This window comes from Tyto alba, unplaced genomic scaffold (genome assembly GCF_018691265.1).
Source record: "Tyto alba isolate M040663 unplaced genomic scaffold, T.alba_DEE_v4.0 Super-Scaffold_44, whole genome shotgun sequence".
Classification (NCBI taxonomy): Eukaryota; Metazoa; Chordata; class Aves; order Strigiformes; family Tytonidae; genus Tyto; species Tyto alba.
In genome coordinates, this window is record NW_024881320.1 from 2306846 (window position 1) to 2331273 (window position 24428).

Here is a 24428-nt window from a genome sequence, read left to right on the forward strand (position 1 = left end):
CTGGGAGATCTTACATGTGTTTTAAGTGAACCAGACCCAGGGCCGCTTGCCAGGGTGGGGGCTGGGCTTGTGCACAAGGTCACTGACGTGGAAAACTGGGAGAAAAAAAGAGGGAAAGATTCATTTGAAGTGTCTCTTGAGCAAACCCCACTTTGATGGGCACGTTTCGCATGGTACGTTTTGCAGAGCCGTTTGGTGCTTGGGGCCACGAGTCCCAGCGGCTCCTTGCAAAGTGCCAGGATGGCACCGGGGATTTGGTCCATGGTCTGGGGAATAATGCAGTCCTGGGGGGGGGGGCCCTGCTGTCCCCTCCTACATCCAGGCTCACCTGGGGACTGGCTCCATTGATGGCTGTTCCCTGATGCAATCAGTTGGTCCTATGGGAAGATTTTATCTCTTCCCCACCAAGCAGCAAGCCCATCGCCAGTGGGAGACTCAGCCGCCACACACAAATCTCTGCGGTGAAGGATGGGCCGAGCCACCATCTCTATCCAATTTCATGCCCGGTTAATTTGGGAGATCCTTCACCAATTGGGCTTCTTGACTACGACACTGGTGTCACGCTTATTTATGTGTTGGTTTCTCCGTGTCACCCACAGCCTCTCACTCCCAGGAAAGCGAGGAAGGACTGAGTCCTCCACCTGTGCTGGGTGCCGGAGCTGATCTAATCCCTGAAGCTGGGTCTGGGCAGTCCCCAGTGGCACCAGGGACATTTCAGGGGGCTCACGGGGGGGGGTCCCAGCCCACGCGATGCCCAGGGGAGCATTATGCAGGGGCTGGCATGCTGGCAATTGTCTGCTCACAGGTGCCTGCAAAGGCTGGGATATTTATTTATAGCTTTTTTTTTTTTTTTTTTTTAATTGGGAGTAGAGGGACATGGCACTGCCAGCCCCGGGAGCTGCCTGGGACAGAGATGCCGATAGATCCGGTGTGTTTAGCTGCAGTTTTGATGCTGTAGGATGGTGACGTGTTTATCCCCCACAGCGGGGCAGGGAGGTGCTCACTGGTGTTGAGGGGGGGATGCTGCAGATCTAGTCTTCTAAAAGTGGGGTGCAGGTGGCTGGGGGATTTATCCTGAAAAGACAGGGTGTCCAGCCTAAGCCCAAAAGGGGAATGCAACAGGGGGATGTGGATTATAAGGGAAATTAATGGCAGATTGGTGACTGTCACCTGTTGGGTGCTGCTCTCAACAGCATGGGGTGGCCGTGGGGCACCCAGCCCCCAGCCGCAGGAGTCTCCGCATCTCTGAGGGGCTGGGAGTTGTCAGGCTGAGCCATGCTGGCCGCGTTTCTGGGGAACAATTCTCCATCTCTGGGTCACACCATGTGCCGCAGCCGAGCCCGGGGCTGCTCCCAGTGCCCAGCCGCCTGCGGGGACCATCTGTATGGTTTTTTCCCCACCAAACCACGGTCCATAACCTTGGAAGACGCTGCGACCGAGGAGGCTGCAGGGGAGGAAGGCTTTGGTGGTGGGAGGAGGTTCCCCTCGCTCATGTTACACAGTATTTAATTACCTGCTGACAGGTCACAGGGTTCCTGTTAGCAGTCAAGACAGGGCAGATGGACAGACAGACGCTCTGAGAGCCAAGGGGGACACGCAGAACGAACAGGGGCAGAGCAGGAGCCCAGGACCCTTTTGGGGGGTGCACCCTGGAGCCAGCAGCTGCTGCTGCTTTTTGGGTTCAGGGTTTGGAGCAGCTGAAGAGCTGGGGCAGGAACAGTCAGTGTGGCTGGGCTTGTCTTTCCCTGCCATGGGACGGGTCTGGGGGCAGCGTGGGCAGGGGGGGCACTGGGCAGACCATGTCCCTCGAGGACCCAGTGCCAAACCATTGCCCCGCAGTCCGGTGCCGTGATGCTCCCAGGCTGTGCTGGAGTGGGGAAGTGGGGATGCTCCTCCCTAATTTTTATGGCTGGATTTTGCAAGCCTGTCTATTATCATGGCAAACAGCATTCCCCAAAAAAGTGATGACTTGGTGCATAACCTTGGGTTAAATCATCATTATAATGACAGCTTGGGAAACCTAATATTTGAGTTCATCTTTGTAGCTGTTTGCCTATTTAATAAAAAACCTGTTTTACATATAAATACCTGCTCAAGCTCATTGCATGGAGCAGGAAGGATCCCAGGGCTTTTCAGTAAGCAGTTGCTTCCTAGTGTGTATTCATGATTCCTGTGTTGAATTTGGGATTACAGGAAAGCAGCCAGGAGCAGAGGGGCACGGGGATGCGGGGCTGGGGCTTTTTGCTTTTTGGCCAGGAAGCAGAGACTGAGATGGGACTGTGGTGCTCCGAGCCTCTTGTGTGAGAGATCTTCTGAAGATGCTTTCTGTGGGATTCCTCCTTTAATTTGTCCCTGAACAGGCCAAATGGCTCTTGAGGGGATATGGAAAAAAAAAAAAAAAAAAAAAAAAAAAAAAAAGAAAGAAAAAAGAAGAAAGCATCTGTGCAAAAAAAAAAAAAAAAGCAGCTGAAAGAGCATCGTTTCCCATGTGCCTGCACGCCAACCTCTCTCCCCTCGGATTCGCCTCAGCCCGGCGTGTTGTCTGTCAGGTAAGATCTGTCAAACACTCTGTTATATGGATTTGAAAGAGGAATTATTAATGCCGGCGCTGAGATGGGTCTCCGCTCAGCAGCTGTCTGCAGCTCACCCTGCAGAGGGGGTTTCCCCCATCACCTCCTGCACACCATGAGCCCCCCCCCCAGATCCACCCCATCCCTGGGGCTGTTTGGGGGGGACACAGCAGCAGGGAAGGGGTTGGCTCCTGCACCCCAGTGGGGTCCTGGTGCTCTGACTCCCCCCCTCCAAAAGGCAGACACCCCGTAAAAAGCAGCACGTAGCTGCTCCATTCCCTCCCGCTGCTGTCTCCCCCCATCCCAGCAGGGTTTGGGATGAGGATGGGGAAGAGAAGGGAAAAATCCCCTGAGTTTTGCCCACTGGACCTGTAACCCACCAGGCACTGAGTGAACCTCCTCTGGGGAATATCGGGGATTTCTGTTCCCGTGTTGCCCGTCGAAGCAGGCAGTAAACAGATCAAACAGAGAGCATTAAAAATGCATATATACAAAACAGAAACAGGGCAGAAGTAGTCGTCATACAACTTCAGTCGCAGAACTGCTCAGCATGCACCAGCCTCTTACCCAGATTTTCCTTTCCCTTTCGGCAGCGTGGCAAAGACATGCAGCTCAATATTGCCCCAGTTCCTCTGATATTGCCTCAATACCACAGGAGCTGCTGCCACAGCCCCGGCATCTCGTGGGGTGGGCGAAGATGCAGCCTTTCAGCTCTCCTTTTTTTTGCAATGCTGCAGATTTTGTTCATCCAGGGGAGGGAAGCTTGCCCTGCCGTGTCGGCTGCGGTCCCCTATGGTGATGGGAAGGTCCAGTATATTAAATTGTGGGTCCCTAGAGGCATCCCACTGACCCTGGTCCACCCCGCTCTGATAGACTTGCTGCTCAGCTGGGAAATGTCCTTAGCTATGAATTAACACTGTCCTCTTGATTAATGCTGGCAGGAGGCTAATGACACCGCGGCCAGCTCGAGGGTGACGTGCAAAAACTGTAATTAGTATCCAGGGAAGGGGCTCGGTGGGAGCAGCAGCTCCGGGGCCGAGTGGCGCGGCCAGCCCCGCTCTGTGCCAGCGCAGTAGCAGCCACCCAGCTGGGATCTGCAGCCACTTTTGGGGCAAGAATTGGTGAAATCGGGAACTGGGGGTGTGCCTGGATTTAGCATCTAAGAGTGAAGGGGTGGGTGGGATCCAGAGTCACCATCATCCCCATGAGACCAGCAATTGTGGTTGTTGTGGCGATTGTGATTTTAGGGGAGGTTGGGGGATGGCCGGGAGAAAAGAGCAGGAGGTTTGGGAGCTGGGCGACTGACACACACCCCCCGCCCCCAGCCCAAGACCCCCATGACCAGCTCTGGGACCCCAACCCCCAGCCTAGGACCTGCATCCCTATCACTAGACCCTGACCCTCCCACCCAGGACCCAAACCCCACTCCAGAACCTCCTTGTCAAGTCCTGGGACCCCAACCCCCAGCCCAGGACCCGCAGCCAGAACCCCAAGACCACATTCCTCCCCCCCCCCCCCCCCAACCATCCCACTCTCCTTTCCCCATGAGCCCATGGGGGTCCCACATGCCCCACGTGCTGTGGGGCTCAGGACCCCCAGGTCCTGGCCCAGCACATCCTCGGCAGCGTACCAAACCTGCCCCGTGCCTCTCCGTGCCCCCGCCTCGCTGCTGCCTCCCCGGAATTACCTGCCAAAACTTGGAGCTGGGTCTCATTTCACACAAGCGGGTGGGAAATTACTCCAGAATATACCAAAATCATTTCTGTGGAACACATTACCGTCCTTAATGACTGCTCTTTTTCAATTAGCTGTCACGGCCCTGAAATAAAGCTGTGCTTTCCTTCTCCAATAAATCACTGCCTTTATTTGGAATTGGAATTAAGAAAAAAAAATAAACATGTTCCCCTTTCCCTTTCCTCGATGCCAGGCGGGCTGGAGCCATGTTTAAATTATCTTTGCTGCATTCAGGCAGATTGTCAACTGTAAATTTTACAGAAAATAGTAAAGCCGATAAATAAACATGCTTCTTTTGTCAGGGATGAATATTACTGCCACTCAGATTTATAACTCACTTCTCCCCTACATTACAGAGCTTTTGTGAAAGTGCTGTCGCAGCTTCTGCATTATGCCGCTGAGGTGGGTGATTTCCCTCTCATTTAAAGAGCAGCAGAAACTTCGTGTGGGATTTAATTTGGGAGGAAGGGCAGCCCCTTCCCTCTGACCTGCTCTGAGCCCCCTCCAGCATCATTTGCATCCCTAGGATCATTGCCCAGAACCCCCCTGAATTCACCCCAAAGGGGTATTGGCTGCCTTGGCTGGGAAAGGGATCCCTGGACTGAGCCATTCTCTGGCATCATCTTGTCCAGCATCATCTCCTCCATCGCAGGGGCCAGCCTGCTGAGCACGAAACCCACACAGAATTGGGGGAAATGCAGGGAGTTTTGGTGCAGATGCTGTTGCTAAGGCAACGACTGAGTAACCCATCCAGCCCAGGAGGGAAGATGCTGCAGCCTCCATCAGCGCAGGACCGGGGAGGCAGGAAAACACTCCCGGGGAGGAGAGATTACAGAAAATAGATGATTTTTAGTGCAGGAAGCTGGGGAAGGTGGTCAAGGTCACCCCCAGCAGCCCCCAGCCCCACGGCTGCTCCCGCCCGGGGATGCTTGGGGCTCGCCCAGGCTGAGTCATGCGGAAAGATTCGCTGCTTTTAAAAATCATCGTGGAAAGGCTGAGCCTTGCCTACCCCGCCTGCACATTTCAGTGCTCTCCAACGAGCCAGGCTAATGGCATTACGGAGGCAGCTGAGCAGGGCGGCTATTAAATGTCAAGAGCTTTGCACATGAAAATGATGCAGAAAAGATGGTTGGCTTTTCTCTCCAGGGGGAATATAAATTTTATTATTGCATGCCAGTCCCATGTGGTAAAAATACAGCCTGGCATTTAATAAATAAATACAAATAAAATAAAACAAACCATAAACCTTCAGCTTCTGCTTGTGGCTTGGCTGTGTGTGAGGGGAGAGCAGGCCGGTGGGGTGGGAGGAGACGGTTTTGTTCTCATCTCACAGACATTTGAACCTGCTGTTTGTATATTTGTGGACTGTTGGTTAATTGTGCTTAAAAATAAATTTTATTTTTATTGTTATTTATTTATTTGAGAGTTCCCGCAACAGCACGGCCCCTCCTAAGCTGGGAGCGCGCGTGTGTGCGTGCGCAGCCAGATGTGCAGCACACACTTACGGGGAGGCAGTGACATCCAATTGGTCCATTTCATTGCAAAAGAAAATTTAAAAAAAAATAAATAAAAATAAAACCATAAAGCAATTGTGGTGAAATAAAAGCATTAAGTTTCAGTGGACCTTAAAGCCACAGGCGGGGAAAAAAAAAAGAAGCTGATACTGCTGATGCTCAGGGAGTTCCCTCTGTCCTTTCGCTGTCGGCTCTGAAGGGGTTTGGTGGGGGTAGCAATTCCCCCCGAGCTGTGTGGGTGGGGGGCGTCCCAAGCCTGGGGGTCCCCGTGCTGGGGGGAACACCCCTCCCCACTCCCCATGCCTCCCCCTTCCACCTTACAAGCTGCAGCCCAGGACTCAGAGCACGTTGCCTGCACGCGATGGCATCTCTTCATTGCTTTATCTTGGAGATTAATTGGCTTTTTTGGGGGTTTAATCACTTCCAAGGGGCAGAAGGGAACGCTGCCCCTTCCTCAGACGATGCCTGTCAGAACAACTCATGCCCAGCACACGTCTCGATTGCTGCAAACACAACACTATTAAAAAAAAAAAAAAAATAAAGGGATTTCACCAACTCCAGATAAGACGGCAATTAGACAAGAGAAAAGGAATAAATTGCACTGAGACCTTTCTCGCTCCAGAGCTGAGGAAGGACGGGAGGCAAGGGGAATAAAGTCCCCAGTAAATCTCCCCTCTCCCAGCACGCACCCAAATAAACCTGTCTTTAAGGACACTGCAAATGTAAATAAACTCCTAAGAAGGAGCCACTTTGGTTGCGTTGTCAGAGGTTTAGATGCGGGAATAACATTAATATGATTAAAGGTGGGGGGAGAGGAGCGGTCCGCCAGTCACTCCCGTGTCCCGGGGGACATCCAGCCCCTGGTCTGGGATGGGTGGGGGATGCCGGGGTGTTCGGGTGGCCCCACAAACACACGGGAAGGCAGAATAGCAACAAAAACTCTCCTTTAATAGCTGGATTGACCTGAGGATTTGTTCTGACCGAGGTAGGCAGCCCCGGGGCTGCCATGAGCGAAGGAGCGTGGGGTCAGCTCGATTCCCACTCCTGGGACAGGGATCACCAGCTCTCCTAGAAAACCTCCAGCCATTTGTCAAGGGAAGAGTTAAAAACAGGGCAGCTGCTCCCTATAAACACATTCATCCACCTCCGTGCAAAGAAACAGGGACCGAGAGCCCCCCCCAGCCTTGGCATCACTGCCTGTGTCCGCTCCGCACGCGTGTTAGAAAAATATATTTTATTTAAATTCTCCTTTTTCTCCGTGGAGTTTTCTCCTCTCTCTTTGAATATAGATTGAGCGGTGTCTCTAGATTTTGACCTGTGCATGTACTTCTATCAAGATCAAGAGTTAAAAGCCAATCGTTAAACACCTAACTCTAGAAAAGGCTGCGTACAATATATGGCTTTTGCACCTACATCCAAAGGGGACTCGCGGGTTGGAAGGAGGGGAGGGAGCTCGTTTGCAAAAAAGCCAGGACAGGGGTGGGCTGGGAGGGTGGTGCGGGTGGTGGTGGGGGAGGACACGGCTGGGGACCGCATGCAGCTCTGCACAAAGCCAGCCCGGCGAACGGCAGCTTCCCGGTGCGCACGGAGATCCTTTGGTTTCGCTTGCTCGTCGGCAGGCAGCGGGTGAGGGTGCTGGGGGTGGACACCCCCCCTCTCCCCCCCGAATTGTGGGACTGGATTCAGCCTGGGAGTGGTGGGGGGGAACACCCCTAAAAGCTCAGCCCGAGGATTTGCTCCCCACTGCCGCGGCTGGGCTGGAGCACAGTCCCTGCTCATGGACCCCAAAATTGCTTCAGGGGTGGGGGGCGGGGGGCTCTTCTGGCTCGTAAGCTTTTGAAATGAGGCATGGATGAGCTTGTGGGTCCCGTCAGCTTTTCTGTCCAGGGATAACATCCCCCCACTTTGAGCACCTTCCACATGTGTGGGGGTAGCTCCCACCCACAGCCCGGGGGTGGGAGGTCATGGCCCCCCACTTCCCTGTCACAGCGGGGCTGGAACAACCCCAGGGGTCACACACCTTGTCCCAGGGGACCCTCCTGTCCCCAGGCTTGGGGAAGGTCCCCACGGAGCCAAGGGAGTGTGAGCGGAGAGGGGACACAGCCACATCCTTGGGAAGGACCACTCTCCCCAATGCAGCCTTCCCGATTTCCATAACCTCCGACCAGGATCTGCGGGAACATCACCCACACGGTGCCAAACCCCCCCTTCCCTGGTCCCTACTCCCTTGGGAAGGCCGACGGGCTCCATCTGGGGATGGGCAACAACCTCCCAGGGCTGGCTGAGGAGCGAGGGGAATTTTTGGGGATACCCACCCCAGGGGAGCTCAGCTCCTGCGGCACTGCGGCAGCGTGCCGGCACCAGCACCGGCGATGGGGGCGGGGGGGGGGGGGGTTGGATGTGCATCAGGCACGAGCAACGCAGTGTCCCCACCAGCCAGCCCCGAGGGACGGGCATGACTAACCCGTCACCTTGCCCAGGAGGGCTGCGGCAGCCGAAACGGGGGCGGGATGGAGCAGGATCCCCCCACGTCCTCGTCGGCCAAGCAAGAGCGGCGATGGCTGGGGACCTTTCGTTGCTCATGCAGGGAGAGGTGATTAACAGCTAATAGCAGCAGATGGAGACTTCAAAGAAAAACCACCCACTGGGTGGAATTAGGCAGAGGCTGGGAAGACCGAGCCTTTCCTCACCACGCAGGGTCAGATCCCCCCGCCATCATCACCATCATCTCGGGTAGTAATCATCCGGGACCCCTGACAGATTGCGGAGTTTCAGAGCTGTGTCCACCGTTTTGATGTAGCCGCTGATCATCTTCCTCATCTCGGGGGTGTAAGGGTCGTACTCTAATTTTCTCAAGCCGGAGCGCTTGAAGTTGCCGTCCTTCTGTCCCTCGACGCAGAGCAGCCTGTCCTCGCAGGCGGCGATGCCCAGCAGCCCCACCATCCGCTGCAGCTGGACGAAGAGGTCCCGCTTCAGGTCCTCAAAGTGCACCACCAGCACCTTCTTGCCGTAGCGCAGCCAGTCGAGGGTGTGGGTGGCCCACCACGGCGCGTAGTTGGCCACAAACTCGGGCCACTCTGGAAGGAACAGAAGACACGGTTAGTGGGTGTCCCCCCACCATGGGTTCTCCCTCATCCCCCATCCCAGGGCCGCTGCCCACACTCCCTGCTGAAATCTTTCAATTATCCTTCTGGCTAATTGATCCTCCTGTAAAAATCAGGTGATAAAAGGGATAATGAAACATCAATAATAAGCCACAGCTCTCCTGGCAGTGCCATATACATCTATCTCATGGTGCATAAAAACTCTGGGTATCTGCCTCTTCCTCTTGTCCTCCCCCAGAAACCAATGCCTGATTAATAGCTTAACTGTATTTAATTCCCTGAAGAATCATTAAACACAGTATCTGTTTCATTAAACAGATACAGGACAATTCACCTTGTGTAATCATATCACATAAAACTTTGCTTTGGAATGGCTCCAGGGATATCGTAAAATTAATGTCACGGAACCAAAGAGGGGTTTCACGGTGCCCGTGGCCTCTGTGGGCTCCATGCAGGGCTCAGAATGGGGAGGGGGAAGGAAAAGCCCCCCCAGCACCAGCAGCCATGGGTGAGGCTGGGGAGAGAGGACGGCTTTTTTCCAAAATCGTCCCAAAATTAGTTCCTGGGAGAAGGAAACAGTTTGGAGAGCTGGGTGCAGGAAGCAAGGGTGTTTCTGTAGAAAAGGCTGGGGATGGGACCCCCCTGCCCCATTTTAATTACTCACCTTTAATCACTTTTTTTTTTTCTTTTTTTCTGTTCTCTGAATGATTTATTTAACCACTCACCCGAGCGCTAATTGCAAACCTGGCACAAATGATCTGTCCCCACTGAGGGTTTGCTTCCCACGCTGGTGGAAGGGCAGGGTGGGTGCTGATGGTCCCGCAGGGACCCCCGGGCTCCACGACTGGGGTCGTCCACGGGCTGAGCCCCTACGCAGGGTCAGCGAAACGGGGGTCTCCAACCCCTCCCCGCTGCCATACCACAGCTCTCTGCAACCCGAATAAAGTCCTCAAGCGGTGGAAAAATCTCCGTCTTTCCAGGCGAGTTGTTCCAATGGTTAATTAACCTGACAATTAACCCATCAGCTGTACATCATCTGGAAAGAATTTGGTGATGTATTTTGACGCACGTCCAGATCGGACCATGCTGGGGGAGAGGGAAGGGTTCCTTCTTCCTGGCCCCCCCTCACCCCTCAGGGACATGAGGTGAGGGACCAGGGAGGGGGTTTGGGGCCGGGGAAGCTCAGGTGAGCGCCCGTGGTGCTGGGAGTCCAGCCAGGGGCTCATCCTGCGTCCCCTGCCCAGCTGCAGCTGCAATTTGTGGTTGTGCTTTGGGGGTGCAGCTGATGGGGATTAAAAAAAAAGCTCGTGCCCCAGCACTGGGGGGCGATGGCAGCCTGGGGACCTGCCCGGGGAGAAAAGCCACCGAGGAACCAGTGGGACATTTCTGTTCCCTGGTTTTATGGGATGGGGCTGAGCCATCTCCAACACTGCGAGCACATGGTGATAACGAAATCCAGGCACATAACAGCAACAACAGCAAAAGCTCCCCTTAAATAAACTCTGAATTAAGGGTAGCAGATGTTCAATCAAGCTAAATATTTTAACTCTTTCCAATGAAGTCAATTCCACAACAGCAATTTGTAAATTGCTATAATTAACGAGCCTCCACAATACGCCCGAGCATGGGAAAGGTAGTGTCTCTGGAGCAGCTGGGTGCACAGAAATAACACTCTGCCACCTCTAACATCCACAGGACCGGGACGGTGGCTGCCACCACTCCCGCTGCTGTCACCAGGGAGGGGACAGCAGGGCAGGGGGCTTCCCCCAGCCAGGGACACAGCAGCCCCTGGGGCTGGGTCCCTTCTGCACCTTTGCCTTGGGGAAGGACAGATAACGGGGTGTCAGGGGAGATCACCCTCCTCGCACTAATTAGAAACTTGGGCGCCTGTGAGATCGCACCAGGAGAGCAGAGCCGGAGCGGTGCTGCCGCCCGGGGTGGGGACAGAGGCAGATGGGTGACCTGTGTGAGTTATGGGGGTGCTGCCTGTGCCAGGGCTGGCTCTTCAGGGAAGCGGGGGGCTGCCCGTCCCCTCCCGACACCCCCACCCCATCCCTGGGCAGGGTGGTCCTGCTGGGACCCGGCTTCAACAGCCTCGCACCGAAGCGTGCGCCCATCAGGTGATGGATGGAGATGTCTGATGGATCCTGCTCCTTTTTTAACCTTCCGGCCAGCTGCCCTTGGCCTCAAAGAGCTGCTCTGAAGAAGGGGCAGAGTTTGGGTCCTTGGGCTCCTGCCCACCCGACCCATCCCCTCCCCGCTGGCACCAGGCTGCTGTCAGACTTGTGTCCACTGCCACCTCTCTGCTGCTGCCCTTATGACCCAACACCAAAGAGCTGAGCATCTCGGTTTCCCCACCCCATCCCATCCCATCCCACCCACACAGGAGCCCTCACTCGTGCCGGCTGGATGCTGCGAGTCACACCAGTTGCAAACCCAGATGTCCCACCAACACGGGGACCCCAAAGGGGTGGCACAGCCCAAGCTTCCCCCCCATAGGGTCCAGACTCAGGCTCTGCTGGGCTGTAACAACAGCTTTGTAGCTCCGACAACCCGGCTGGAGCTCGCCCACTCAGGTCCCGTGGGAGTGGGGCAGGGGCAGCCAAGCCCACCAGCCTACCTTTGCCCTTCCAGTGGGCGTGAGCCGCAAAGCCGATGTGTCCGCCGTATTTGCGGTTGAATTCTGCCATCAGAGCCTTGTAGGGGTTTCGGATGAGCAGGATGGCCGAATCAAAGGATTCGATCTCCTTCTGGCCGCTCTCGTGGGTTTTAATGCAAATCGTCCTCCCGCTTCGCCAGTGGTCTCTCTCACCCTTGAACCCTGCCGGGACAGAGCAAGCGGGAGCCTGAGAAGCAGCCGGTGCTGATGTTAATAAAAATAATAAAAGCAAGCTGGGGAAAGGGAACAAGGAGGGGATATCAGGTTGCAAAATACAGTTGGATAAAAGCAGCTGGGGCTTGAAGTAGAATTTGCATCCCTCTCCCAGATGGAAATCATTTATTTGCCCAAGTTATGAGTCACGTGAAATTCATGTATGAGAGGGTGGGTAGCGGGCACGGGGAGCGAGCGGGGCTGCCTCCTCCCCGGCCACGCTCGGCTGTTCTCAGCGAGACGGTCTGCAACAGAACATATTATTATAGCTATAATCTCCCTGAGCCCAGAGTTTTAATTCCCCCAATAAGTTAAGAAGGAGGAAAAAAGCCATGCTCGTGGGGCTGCAGATGAGCCCGGGGCTGCGGTGATGCCATGGAGGGGTCCAGAGCAGGTACCACCATCCCCTGTGCCCCCGCACGGAGTATCAGGGCCGAGCCCAGCATCGCTCCCAGCCCCGTCCCCTGCAAAGCAGCCCCCAAACTACCCAGGAACAACACGGCCGTGGCAGAGCCGAGCCGAGGGGGGGAGATAAGCTGTAAGTAGCTGTACTACATCAATTATAGATGTGTAATTTGCTTTCAGCAGCCATGCTGCGCGACGCAGGGACGTGATGGCTAATCTGCCAGTTGCCTGGATACCTCCGGGCCCCTCCGACGCGCTCAGCCCAGAATAAACACGAAATCCATGTGCGGTCGGATGAGCAAAACCTCACCAAGGCTTTTGCCCGGAGGATGCTCCCATCCATGGGAGGTGTGATGCCAGCTGCACCCCGGGGGTGGGTGCCAGCACTGGGGGCTGATAAGACTCTGGGCTCTGCGCAGAGCATTTCCATCTCTGAAAGGCTGAATTTGGCAAATCTTGAAGAAATGGGTGTTGCTGCCTATGGTGTGAGGCAAGCGGGGGTTTAGGTTACAAACCCCGGTTGGCTGCATGGGTACCCCCAGGTACAGACTCCCCCAGCTACGTGGGTACCCCAGGTACAGATCCCAGCTCCACCATGGCCGAGGAGAGAAGGAGGATTTCCTCTTAGAGCCGCAAAAGGGGAAGGAAAAGCATGAGAAACCTTCAGGGTCTGCAAATAAAACTATTGTAAATTGCTATAACACACAGGAACCGGTGTTTTCCCTCCCCCTTGCAACCTGGTGGGTTATTGGAAGGAGCTGGCTTCTGCCTGAAAAAGTTTCATGTCCACCTCAAGCTTTTTTTGGCTTGAAACGTATCCTTGCTGCTTAATTTGGGGTCCCCAAAGCCCACGTGCTACCGGCCCTGGCAACAAGATGGTGGGCACAGCACTGCTGCTTGGCTCCGGAAGGCATGACAGCATGTTAAATATTTATTGGGCAAGTAACTGCGTCACCCAGGACGAGAAGATGGATCTCCACCAAATCCTTCAGCCCAAGGAGAACAGGCAAATGAGATCAGCTTCCTCCTCCACCCCCACCCACCCTGTGAGCTCATTGGTGCTTTTTTGCGCTGTGAATAGGCATTAATTTGGGTGTCAGTGTTCCCTGGGTGCCCTGATATATCGTTATTTTTATCTGCAGCTACTCAGGAAGCACATGGGGGCATTTGTCCTCCAGGTTACTGGTGCCACCAGCACCACCCGCTCCCAAATCCTGGAGCTGGAAGGTTGCACGAGTCCTCACCACGCAGCCGTGACTTTCTTTTGCTACTTTATGCATCCCAGGATGAGAGTGCCAAGCCCACCAATGCCAGCTCCTGGAGAAATCTGATCGAAAACCCCAGTTGTCCTCTTCTTGGGGCAAAAAAAACGCAGGAATTGCTTTGTTTGCCAGGGTCGGAGCTGCTCCTCTAGAAAGTTCCAACCCCCAGAGCGGGTTCAAAACAAACCTGTGTGATGGAGAAACCCCAGTTCTGCCCCAAATCAGTCCTGGCCAAGGTTTGTGGGCAGCACAGGGGGGGATACGGGCAGGGAACACATGGTATCAGGTCCCTGCGATACCCTTTGAACCAGGCCACATCCAGCCCAACCCACCCCACGGAGCAGCACCAGTGGTACCCAGCTCTTCCCAACCCATCCTGCAGACCCAAGGGATGGCACCGGGCCCTTCTCCCAGCTCAGGTGGGACCGGCGCACCCCCAGCACCTCACCTTTGTTGTAGAGAGACCCATCGAAGTAGTAGCTGCCAGTGTAGAAGCCGGTGGCCAGCTCGATCAGGTGGCGAGCCCAGGTGTTGCCGGCACCGGGGAAGCTGGCCAGGGCTACCAGCTGTTTGGCACGGGTGGGGAGAAACCTCCTGTCCATGCAGCGGTTGTCTGCAGCGAGAACCAGCCAAAGCGCATCAGGGCTGCCGCACGGTAATGTGCTTTTCCTACAGAGATATCCCGCTTCCTTACAGCGTGCTGCTGCCTCCCGGGAAGCTGCTGGGGCAGGGTGCGAGGAGGTGGCCGCTCTAGGGAAAGGCACCTGGCCTAAAGCACGTAGGGACACCCCAAAGAGTCCTAAACACCCTCGAAAATCCTCAGAAGAGGGCAGGAGGTGCTCTGCCGTTACCAGCCGCTTGCTGCCTGAGTGATTAGGGGAGAGGGAGTAACACGGCTGCGTTTGCCAAGCGACACTCCTGCTTTTTATAGTGACAAACGGACGAGCATTTCCAGCACGACCTCAAATGCCGAAGCAGGGATCATGTCGAGGCCGAGCTGCTTTGAAGCAAAACCATCTGAATTTGGGACCTCGGTTGCTCCGTTCAGCCCTTTCCTCTCCCAGCAACAGGTTTCCCCTCACCCTGTGCTTCCCTGTCCCCACTGGTCCCACCTCTGGGACCTGCAGGGCAGCGGGGGACAGGAATCCTCCCTGTGCAGCCTCTCGGGGACTTTCTGCCTGGTCACCGATTTTTTCCCCCATATTTTTCCTGTTCCCTCTTGCTAGCAAAGCCCCAGCTGGTTCACCAGCCCGCTGCAGGCTCTGGTTTGCTGGTACTGCCGGTGACAAGGAGGGACAAGCACTGGCAAGGAGGGATCCTGCCAGAGGCAGATGGCAAACCACTCTCTCCTGCGGCTGAGTCAGGCAGCAATTAAAGCTGTTTGTTCAGGGGAGGATTGATTTCTTGGGAAATTAAAGCAAATGGTAATTTTTAATGAAAGCCAAATAGATGCTGCAAGCTCACTTTCCGCCAGTGTCCCCAAGAAGGGGTTGGGAAACCTGTGCCAGCGCCCATGCTGAAGCGGTCCCTGCCCATCCCCCTGCCCAGCAGCAGGCAGGGCAAGCCCGGCGCTGGCTCACCTTGCACTTGGGTCTGGTACACCAGGAGATATTCGGCGGTGCCGCAGCTCTCGAACTCCTCGCCGGCGCATTTCTGGGCGCAGAGCTGCTCATCCTCGCGCTCGTGCAGGGTGAAGAGCGTGGTGGGGAAGCCGCAGCGGCAAGTGGTCCCGGCCAGGGCCGACAGCGGGTACTCCTGCGGGTCCGGGCGGAGGGAGGGCAGCCAGTGACCCTGGCCCCCGTGGCAGAGCCTTCCTCTGCCCGCCCCCCCAATCATCCTCACCACCCTGGCCTTGCTGCGCAGCGTGGGGCGGTTTGCAGCATCCTTCCAGCCAGCTGCAGCATCCCTCGAGCCAGTTGCACAACCGGCTCTTTGCAGACACCCAAAACCACACGAACACTGATTTTCCCGGTGCACAACCGGGCTGCCTGTCGCAGGCAGCAACGCTGGTGCCCCTGGCAGCAACGCTGGTGCCCCTGGCAGAGCCGTGGCACGGCATTTGTGAGTTTGCCACCCACACCAAGATCACTAAGAGCCCACGGATGACCCTGTGGTGGCCTCGCCAGTGTTTCCAAGCCCGGAGTTACAAGGCCCATTCGGCAGCTGACAGGTGATTTACTGCTGGGTTAATCGAGGGCTCTGGTTATTTACACCTCCTGGCCCCAGCAGGAACGTGGAGCTAGCAACAGAGCAGCCGCTCGTATTTAACTGGTTCATTCCCTACTGTCTTCTGCCAGGGAGGCCACGAAGGGAGAACAGGACTGTCCCCACCTACAGGTCTTCCTCTTCCACTGCTTTATAATTTATCTAATTTTAATTCCCACTGCCAGCCTTTCCCCTGCCTGTTTATCGGCACCGCGCCCCGGGAGCAAATTGCATTGCAGCATTCCTGGATGAGAGCAGGACCACTGTGACCCTTTCAGATGATGACTGAGACGATTAAGCTTTCCACCTGCACCCCCCCCTGTCCCCCGGTACCTTCTCAGTGCAGAAATCCACACACTTGTCCACCGACATGTTCAACATGAGCTGGCTGACGGGCAGAGCGATGGAGATGTTGTCCGGCCGGTGGAAGCACCCCCGAAATATCGCGCTGCCATCTGCGAGGGTGAGAGGCCACAGCAGTGCTGGGAGCGGGGCTGACCCGGCCACAAGGAGCCGGGGCTGCACCCCAAAAATGATGCCGCTGCCACGCTGCATACCCCAGGCTCAGGAGCAGGAGCCTCTGCGTGCCCCGGTGTCCCCATCCCTGTCCCCCCTGGCTCCTCTCCAGCCGCCCGTCGGCACAGCGGCTGCTTTTCTCCAGCTCTCATCACCCTCTGGCTGCAAAGTCACAATTCCTAACAATCCTGAGTCATTTTTAGCCGTGCCAAAACGAGGGGAGAAGCGATCGGCTGAGGGAGCCCCATCATGCTCCCAGCCTCTCGCCCGCCTGCTTACGGTGCAAAATCAGAGCAAAAGCACCGGCAGCAAAGTCAGGTTTATTTTTTCCTCCTTATTTTTAGCAACTCATTGATCCCAGGCTGTATGAGGGATGGAGCCAGCGAGGGGAGCAGGGCTGGGGCTGGGGCTGGTGCCCTCACCCCCAGCATCGGTGCCTTGAGGGGTCCCATTTCAGGTCCTCACCCACCGCTGCACACACCGAGGCACCCTTGGCCCCTCTCCAGGGCAGCCACTCCACTGGGTGCCTGAGCACTGCCACCCTCTTTCCTATTGCTTGGGGACCAGGAAAGAAAAGCAGCAATTGTGGGTAATTATAGTGCTGCCTAATTGGGCGCCAAACGAGCATTTCTGACGGGGAGCACCCTCGGCTCTTTCTGGAGCTCCTGCACATCCTCATCCCGCAGCCGGCAGCATGCGCTGAATATAACGACAGGCCTGTTTGGCCATCAGGAAAGAGGTTTTCATCCAAAGCCTCTCAAAATGCCCTGAATTCCCTGCTCCACCCAGCCCCGGCCAGCAGTCATCCCCACAGGGGGATCCTCCACGATTCGCAGGAGCAAAACTACCCCCAGCCACAGACCCAAATCGCTTTCCAACCGCCTCTCCCGAGCTGTGACCCGGCTGACGTGGCACGGGGATGCCGGGGATCGCTCCCACCTGGCACTGCAAGGGGTTCCCCCATTTCAGGAGCCCCACCATCGCCACCGACTTACATCTCCTGGCAGACTCCTGGGCCAGCTCCAGGCGGTAGATGGAGAGGCGGTTGACCCCGCCGCAGATGTTGCTCCTCTCCCCCTTGCACTCCATGTTGCACTCGGACTCGCTGGCGTTTGCCGCCTGGACCTTGTGCCCGCAGTAGCACTCGGCACCGAATTCCAGCCCTGCGTAGAGGTAGCCCCTGGGGAAAGGGGGGTGCGGGGAGAGGGGGGGTGCTCAGCACATCCCTGAGCATCCCCTCGGCTCTGTGGGGTTTTGCAGGAGCATCCCTGCTGCAGGCAGCTCCCACCCAGTGCTGGAAGCAGCACCGCATCTCAAGGATGCGTTGTTGGACTAGATGATCATTGTAGGTCCCTTCCAATGGAAAATTATTCTATTCTATTCCATCCTATTCCATCCTATTCTGTTCCATTCCATCCCATTGTCCAGCAAGGGATCCATGTGTCTCCCCAGTTGTTCACAGATGCACTTCGACATCTGAGGAAGGTGTTTTGGTGAGGCCAACCCTGGGTAATCTCAAGGCTCTCCAGCACTGAACTGGAGCTCTTACACCCCTCCTGCCCTGTATGAGAATGGAGACCATCATCCCCCCCCCAGCCTTTTTCCATGGGAGGAAGCTGCAGTTCTAGAAAACACCAGTGAATTGGAAACAAAATTAAAAAAAAAAAAAAAAATTACATAAATCTAAAGAAAAAAGAAGGTGGGAAGAAGGGGAAGGGAGCAGCTGGGGCAGGGAACTGTGAGAGCAGAAACGCCGGCGGTGTGCAGGAATGGGTGAAGACGCGGTGCCCATCTCCCGCCTTACCGTTCGGCACAGTTGTCCTGGCAACGGAAGACTGTCATCTTCTTGTAGTCAAAGAAGGACACGCCGCGCAGCGTTCGCCGGCGAGTGTTGTCCACGTAGCAGCCGATGTATCTTGCTGGGGGAAGGGTGGAGGAAAGGGGGATAAGAACCAACCGGGGCTGAGCCCAATTCTCACCCACTCCCCTTTTTGATTTTTCCCTAAATAGGGATGTGCAGCAACATGCTCTGTTTGTTTTGAAAACACGTGCTCAGGGTACACCCCGCTCCTGCAAACGCTGCAGGGAAAGCCCAGAAACACCCACTACGGATAGAAAGGATGCTGTGGCTCTGCACCGGGGCTTCTCCTCTCCATCCTCTTCCTTCCCACAGGCCTGAAAACTGAGAAAATCAGCTCCAAAAAGTGAGGAGCTACATGGTAAAATAACCAATCCCCTTCACTCTGCCCCGCCAGGAACACAAGGATGAGCAGGACGGAGAAAGGCAGTTTAAAACAAATTTTCCTTAGCTAGCAACTTATTTTCCCCAGCCCCAGACAGTGATGTGGAGGATATTTGCCCAGTGCTAACACCTGGCAAAGTAAAGTCTGATGCCTGTGCTGAGAGCAAATGAAGATGCTCATAGACAGAGAATAGAGCTGAATAAATAGTTATGATGAAATCATTTATTTGACAAATGTAGCCTTTCCCAATAATCTGAAAACAAACAGCCATCTCCTTGCCTGCATCCTCAATGCAATGCTGCATGTTGGCTGTGGGCTCTCATTAGGTGCAAGCCAGAACCCGCCTTATCCTTGTTCATTCTCCTCGTTAGGTGCCCTCATTAGTGCCCTCGTTAGTGCTCTCATTAGTGCCCTGCTCCTGCTCCCACCTGAGCATTTGCTGCAAGGAAAATGTATTGCTGCCGACGCAGGGATACGGCTCTGGTGCAGGGATGCTCAGCATCCTCCCTGCCACTGCTGCTGGAGGAGGACAGGGGTTTCAGGAGTCGGTGGGATTAACCATCTGATAATCAGCTAACGAGGTGTTCATTAACATGTTCTGGCTGAGGATGTGCAGGTCGGCCACCCAGTGTGGGTGCCCCATGGGAGGGTGGCCCCGGGGACCAGTGGCTGGGTCTTACTGGCCTGGGGACAACGGCCGAGTGGGCTTGGAATTCCAAACCAGTCTGGTTCACCTCGCTCCCTGTTTTCATCCTCGATGAATACAATGGCAATCTTTCGCTTTTTATTTTCCTGAAATATCTGCTCCACTCTCAGGGCATCTTCTGCAGGATGCTGGCAGAGGGTGACCTCGTCCTGGCGTAAATCCTGGAGCACATGTGGTCCCCACTGGCCTCTGGCTTTGAGCTGCTGCTGCAGGGTCCCAGCGTGGGGGACACAAAAGGAGAGGCTCCTGTCCCTTCAGGACCACCAGCTCCCAAGCCAAGCAGGTCTCTTCCACAGCACCAAGCACCCCTCCAGCTGTGCCACCCAGGGCTCTGGCCCCAGCACCCTGGCCGAGGGGCTTTGGGAGGCGAGGGCTCCCCTGCTCTGGCCAAGAGTGAAGCCACGGCTCTAGGCAAGCAAAGTGCCTCTTCCCATGTGTGATCACCACCCCGCGCCTCTCCTTCCATCTCCATGTCTCCATCACACACCAAATCATCCCTTTAGCAGCAGAGCATCTCCACACGTGCCACTCCAATGCCAACCCACGCTATGGGATAATACTTCTCACCTCCTGCTTGCACTTTGCATCTGTTGGGGGGGTTCCTGAACCCACTCCACGCCTACACCCCACACACAGACCCCCGCCCTCCCCACTGCCCCAACAGGGCACAAACCCCACCAGCGCTGCAGACTGGCTTCCCCAAGCCAGCCTGAAGTAAGGCGGAGGAGAAAGAGCAAGAGAAATGTGCCTTGATATAGCTTTAACCACCAAAGAGTCATAACTCGTTGCTCCCAATTACTCTCAGCATAACGTGGCATTTCCACAGCGCCGAGCAGGTTTCAGCAGGTCAGCTCATTTCGGTCGTGACAGATCTAACCAGTGCAGGATTGCTCCGGTCATTCGTACAGAGCCAGTGACTGATGTGAGTTACCTTCAATCCATTGCTCTTGACATATGCGTGCTGCAACTTATTAGGAAGGCAATTGGAATAATTAGGGAGATGCGAGGACAATAAGTGGAGGAGGAGTGAGCAGGGGGAGATTTTGAAAGGCGCGTGGTTGGGTTAGGCAAAGCTTGCTAGAGGGTGCTGAGCAGCGAGAGGGGATCCTGCCCCAGCATGCAGCTCTCACAGGGCCAAGATGAATTTCAAAGCAGGTTGGAAACATGCGTGTGAACAGACACACAGATCTACCTGGCAATATCCATTAAATTCCCCACGTGTCTCACTCTTCCAGAAGCCAGGCTGCTCACCGGGGCTGCCAGCATTGCAAAGTTGTGTTTAACATCTTAATGTAAAGCTTGGTCTTCCAGAAAGCACCACAGCTCTTGGCCGTGGCAGAGCACATGAGCACAAACCGCTTTGGTGCTGGGGTCCCCATCATGTGCAGGCGTGGGGTACAAGGAGGGACCCCCACCCTGGGTGATGCGCTCGCGCTCGGGGCCAGTCGGTGACCCCACTTGTGTGGGGAAGCAAGTTGTACCCCTGCAACGCTGCCCCGATCCATGGGGTGCACTCCGGGCTGCTCCCCTGCCCCAGCAGCCATCGTTTGGGGTCACTAATGACCCCCCCCTCCTCATGGAGCATCCCAACAAATCCCCCAGCCATGCTCTCCGGAGTGGTGCCATCGGGACCCAGCTCCTGTGAGCTGGGAGTTGGCACTGCTGGTCTGTCTGGAGGGGCAACACCTCTGTCCGTCTGTCTATCCTCCCTCTCTGCTCGAGCAGCCCCTCGCCGGGCTCTCCCGGCACCCACTGCCACTGTTTAACAAGCGAAAGGCAGAACAGAAATGTTTTCACAGGGCTGTGCTGCAGGGTGATGCTTGAAACAAGTATCTGCCCTTGATTTTCCAGCTGGTTGATTGAAAGCCTCGCGCTGGGCACAGAGCCCTCCCAGCCCCCCCGGCAGGAACTGTGTGCCCTGCAGAGCACTCACGGCTCGCTGGTGGCGGGCTGGGGTGTCCCCTCGGCTCCATCCATACAGGTTTGGCATGTGGGAAGGGAGATGTTCCATGTGAGCATGGGAAAGAGCGGGTGGATATTGATGGCAGCAGCTTCAGGAAGGGTGGCCCATGCTGACCACCCCTGGGACAGTTTTGGAAGATACAGGGATGTTTTCGGCTGTGTGACCAGGGTGGCCGGTCCCTCCTTTTTCATGGCATTGCTTCCTCGTGGGTTCCGGGCTGGGAATGGCTGGAAACGTCCAGCAAAGGACCAGAGATGGATGTGGCAGAGAGGAAGCGATGCTGGGCATTGCCAGGCTGGGGCCGGTGATTGCTCCCCCCAGCTTCACTGGCCAAAAATTCCCCCAGATTTGAGGCAGGAGATGCGCCTTCACACGGGGATGCAGACGAGCCAAAACTGTTCCTTGGCAGATGGGGCTCCCCTGGACCTTGGTCTGACCCTGGGGCTCCACCAGCACAGTCGGGAGACAGAGAAGGAGGAAGATGAGGAGAAGGAGGGAGGCACAGCACCCTGGCAAGCCAGAGCCTCACATCTCGCTAGCTAAACCAGAGCTGAATTTAGGAGCAGTATTCCCTCTGGAACGGTTTCACATGGCAGAGCCTCCACAGCCGCCTTGTTAAACCATCCCCTGCTTAATTAACACCGTTCAGATTAAAATCTGCCTGCTCCTGCCAGATGGCCCAGGCACTTCAGAGAGGAGCTGGGGAGCTAGGTGGGTGCTCAGCACCCGTCCCCCCGAGGCTCCGCCAGCCCCACAGGCACACCAGGCATTGACCGCTTCCCATGCCAAGCCCTCCCATGCGAGATTGAAAAGGGAAAAGCTGATATTCCCAAACCGCCTACGAGCGGCTAAAGCCGGCGATGCCCAAGCCCAGCACCCCAACAGTCCATCCGGGCACCAGTGAAGGTTGGGGGGGTTTTATGGTGACCAACAGCTTGGGCTGCCGAACCATCTGGTGAGGATTCGCCAAATCCCAATTTGCAGTAACGGAGCAACCACACGTCTCAGAAAGTCTCCCGGAGACCCCTCTGCACGGGGGCACGACAGGGAAACTCCCTTTCATCTCATTTTAGCATGAGAAAGACCCTTAAACACCACAAGCCTTTTTTCCTCCTGCTTCCAAGCCTGGACTGTACATTTTGCCCAGAGGGAATGTGAGCACAGACCTGCCACGGGGCCGGTGGCTGGGAGCAGCCTGGGTTGGGGGGACTAAGCCTGGCTCAGCCTCTGAATCCCCCAATTCGCCACAGGGTTGGGGGTTTCCTGCATCTCTCCGAGCCACACACCCCCTGCTCCATCAAGGGTCCAGGGAGCTGCGGCTCCCAGCCTGGGATGCCCCGGGGGAATTGCATGTGCCAAGCTCCCCCGGCGCAGTTCCTGAGCAAGTCCGGCTTTGGGGCGCAGCCTTGCTCACACCAAACAGCCTTCACGGCCACCGGGGCTCCCCACAGATGTGCATCCCCCCATCAGAGATTCCCCCCACCCTGGAGCTCAGGAGAAGGGAGCAACAGGCAGAGAAGAGCCCGGCAGCATCCCAACACCTCTCGGGCATTTTCCACTCCCGATTCCCTTCCGAGTTTCCTCGTGGGTGCCAGCGAGGGAGACGATGAGCTGAATGCAAAAATCTGGGGATGCGAAAAGCCCCGATGAGCAGCCCCCAGCCACCCAAATCCAGAGCGAGCGTGCAAGCCTGTCTGCCTTTGGGATAAATAGGTGACATTTTAAAAATCAATGAGAACCACTATATTCGCTTATCCTTGTTCATTAATAATGGTCCCACTTGACAATACACCACGCACCCTGGGCAGCAGCCCGGCAGGGATCTCCTGGCTTGAAAAGCCAAACCCCAGCCCTGCCTGCACCCCAGTGCCCACAAAGTGATCACAACCAGCCCCTGCCTGAACACCCCAGCAATGCAAATAATGGGCCACAAATCTCTTTTTACCATTCACTGGGACCAACAGAATTAAAACTGATTTTGGCACCTGGCACAGCCAAAGGATGGGATGATGACGGGGTGCAGCCTCTCCCCCGTTGGCACCCCCAAAAGCGCCTGTCCCAGCAAGGTGCGACTCGGACCTTGATGATGCACAAGTGGGAAAGAGCGAAAAACAGAAAAAGAAAAGTGGATTATTGGCATTTGGGGAGGGAGGAAGGAGGGGAACGAGAGAGATCTTTCTGGGAACATCCTCTGGATCAGCGGTCTCCAAAGCAGTATGCTGTGCCCTAGGGTCCATGGGGTGCAGGAAGAAAATCTTAGTTCTCAAGTCGCACGTGCATATGGTTTATAAATAAATAAATACACGTTTATTGGACGTGCATGCTCAGAAATTTGTTCCTGGTAGGGGTGTGCAACTAAACCAGCCTGGAGACCATCACCCCGGTTCACGAGATTTTCCCCGGGAGAGGCCAAGAGGAGGGACCCCCGCCCAGATGCGTGTCCCCCCAGCCCTTACCTCTGTCCTCCTCCTTCTCGTGGGTGCCCCTGCCCCTGAGCGCCCGGCTCCGGGTGCTGCTGTAGTCTCCGGCTTTTCCCCTCTCCGCCGGCTCCTTGGAGGTGCTTTTGAACCAGGGTCCGTGCCGCCGTCCCCCCTCCGGCATCGTCGCCGCCGCCTTGAAGCCTTGGCTCAGCTGCATCACCCCCAGGTAGGGCAGCCCCGGCCCCTCGCCGGCCCCGGGGCCGCGCTGGCTCCCCGTCACCGTGGGCTCCCCGCTGAAACCCGAGTGCAGGAAAACCAAACTGCCGGCCGCCAGGTAGAGAGCCAGCAGCGTGAAGAAACGCACCGGTTTTCGCCGAAAATACCGCTGGAGTTTTACCAATAATTTGGCCATAGCGTCTTCATCCCTTCCCCGGCAGCCGGCGCCGCGGGGGAGCTGCTCTCCGGCCCCAGGGATGCTCCAAGGCAGGGTTTGCCCTCCCCCCTTAAGGCTGAAGGTGGCTCCCGGGGTGTACCGGGGGAGCAGACACCCCGAAAACGCAGTGGGGACTGCAGGTTGAGGCCGTGCAAAGCTATTGCCCGACCCTAAAAAGTCTGGGAGGGGTGGGGAAGGCAGCGGGGGTGGATTTTGAGCCCCCTGACCCCACGGTGCATGGGGGGGGGGGGTGTGTTTCTCCAGCGCTGGCTGTCGCCGCCGTCCCAGGTTTATTCTCCTGCCGGCAAAGCCCCCCAGCCGTGCCCCGGAGCCGTGGCTGATGGAGGGATCACGTTAAGGAAATCGAGGGTTTGAAGGTGATTTGAAAGCCGATCAGCTGACACAGCTCTTCTTGCTCGCCTTTCCGCTCGGCCGCACTGGCTCTCGCAAGCATCTCTCTAATGGAAACGGCACCGTCGCC

The 24428-nt window shown here is 56.1% G+C and overlaps 1 protein-coding gene across 1 annotated transcript; it reads right to left on the reverse strand.

The window, feature by feature from the left end:
* Positions 1–4414: 4414 nt before the first annotated feature.
* On the reverse strand, positions 4415–24298 carry WSCD2 (WSC domain containing 2). The gene is made up of 8 exons (XM_033008236.2): positions 23551–24298; positions 17987–18101; positions 17178–17362; positions 16000–16121; positions 15042–15216; positions 13910–14074; positions 11543–11743; positions 4415–8895 (listed from the first exon to the last, which is right to left on the reverse strand). The coding sequence occupies exons 1-8, from the start codon at positions 23924–23926 to the stop codon at positions 8543–8545; spliced, it is 1692 nt and encodes a 563-aa protein (XP_032864127.1). The 5' UTR covers positions 23927–24298; the 3' UTR covers positions 4415–8542.
* Between the last annotated feature and the right edge of the window lie 130 nt (positions 24299–24428).

Excerpts from the sequence above, each read along its gene's own strand:
- WSCD2 (XM_033008236.2), bottom strand. The coding sequence starts at position 23,926 with ATGGCCAAATTATTGGTAAAACTCCAGCGGTATTTTCGGCGAAAACCG. Across the intron at positions 18,102-23,550 it reads CGAGAAGGAGGAGGACAGAG|CAAGATACATCGGCTGCTAC; the intron begins GTAAGGGCTGGG and ends CCCTTCCCCCAG. Across the intron at positions 8,896-11,542 it reads CGCCCACTGGAAGGGCAAAG|AGTGGCCCGAGTTTGTGGCC; the intron begins GTAGGCTGGTGG and ends TGTTCCTTCCAG.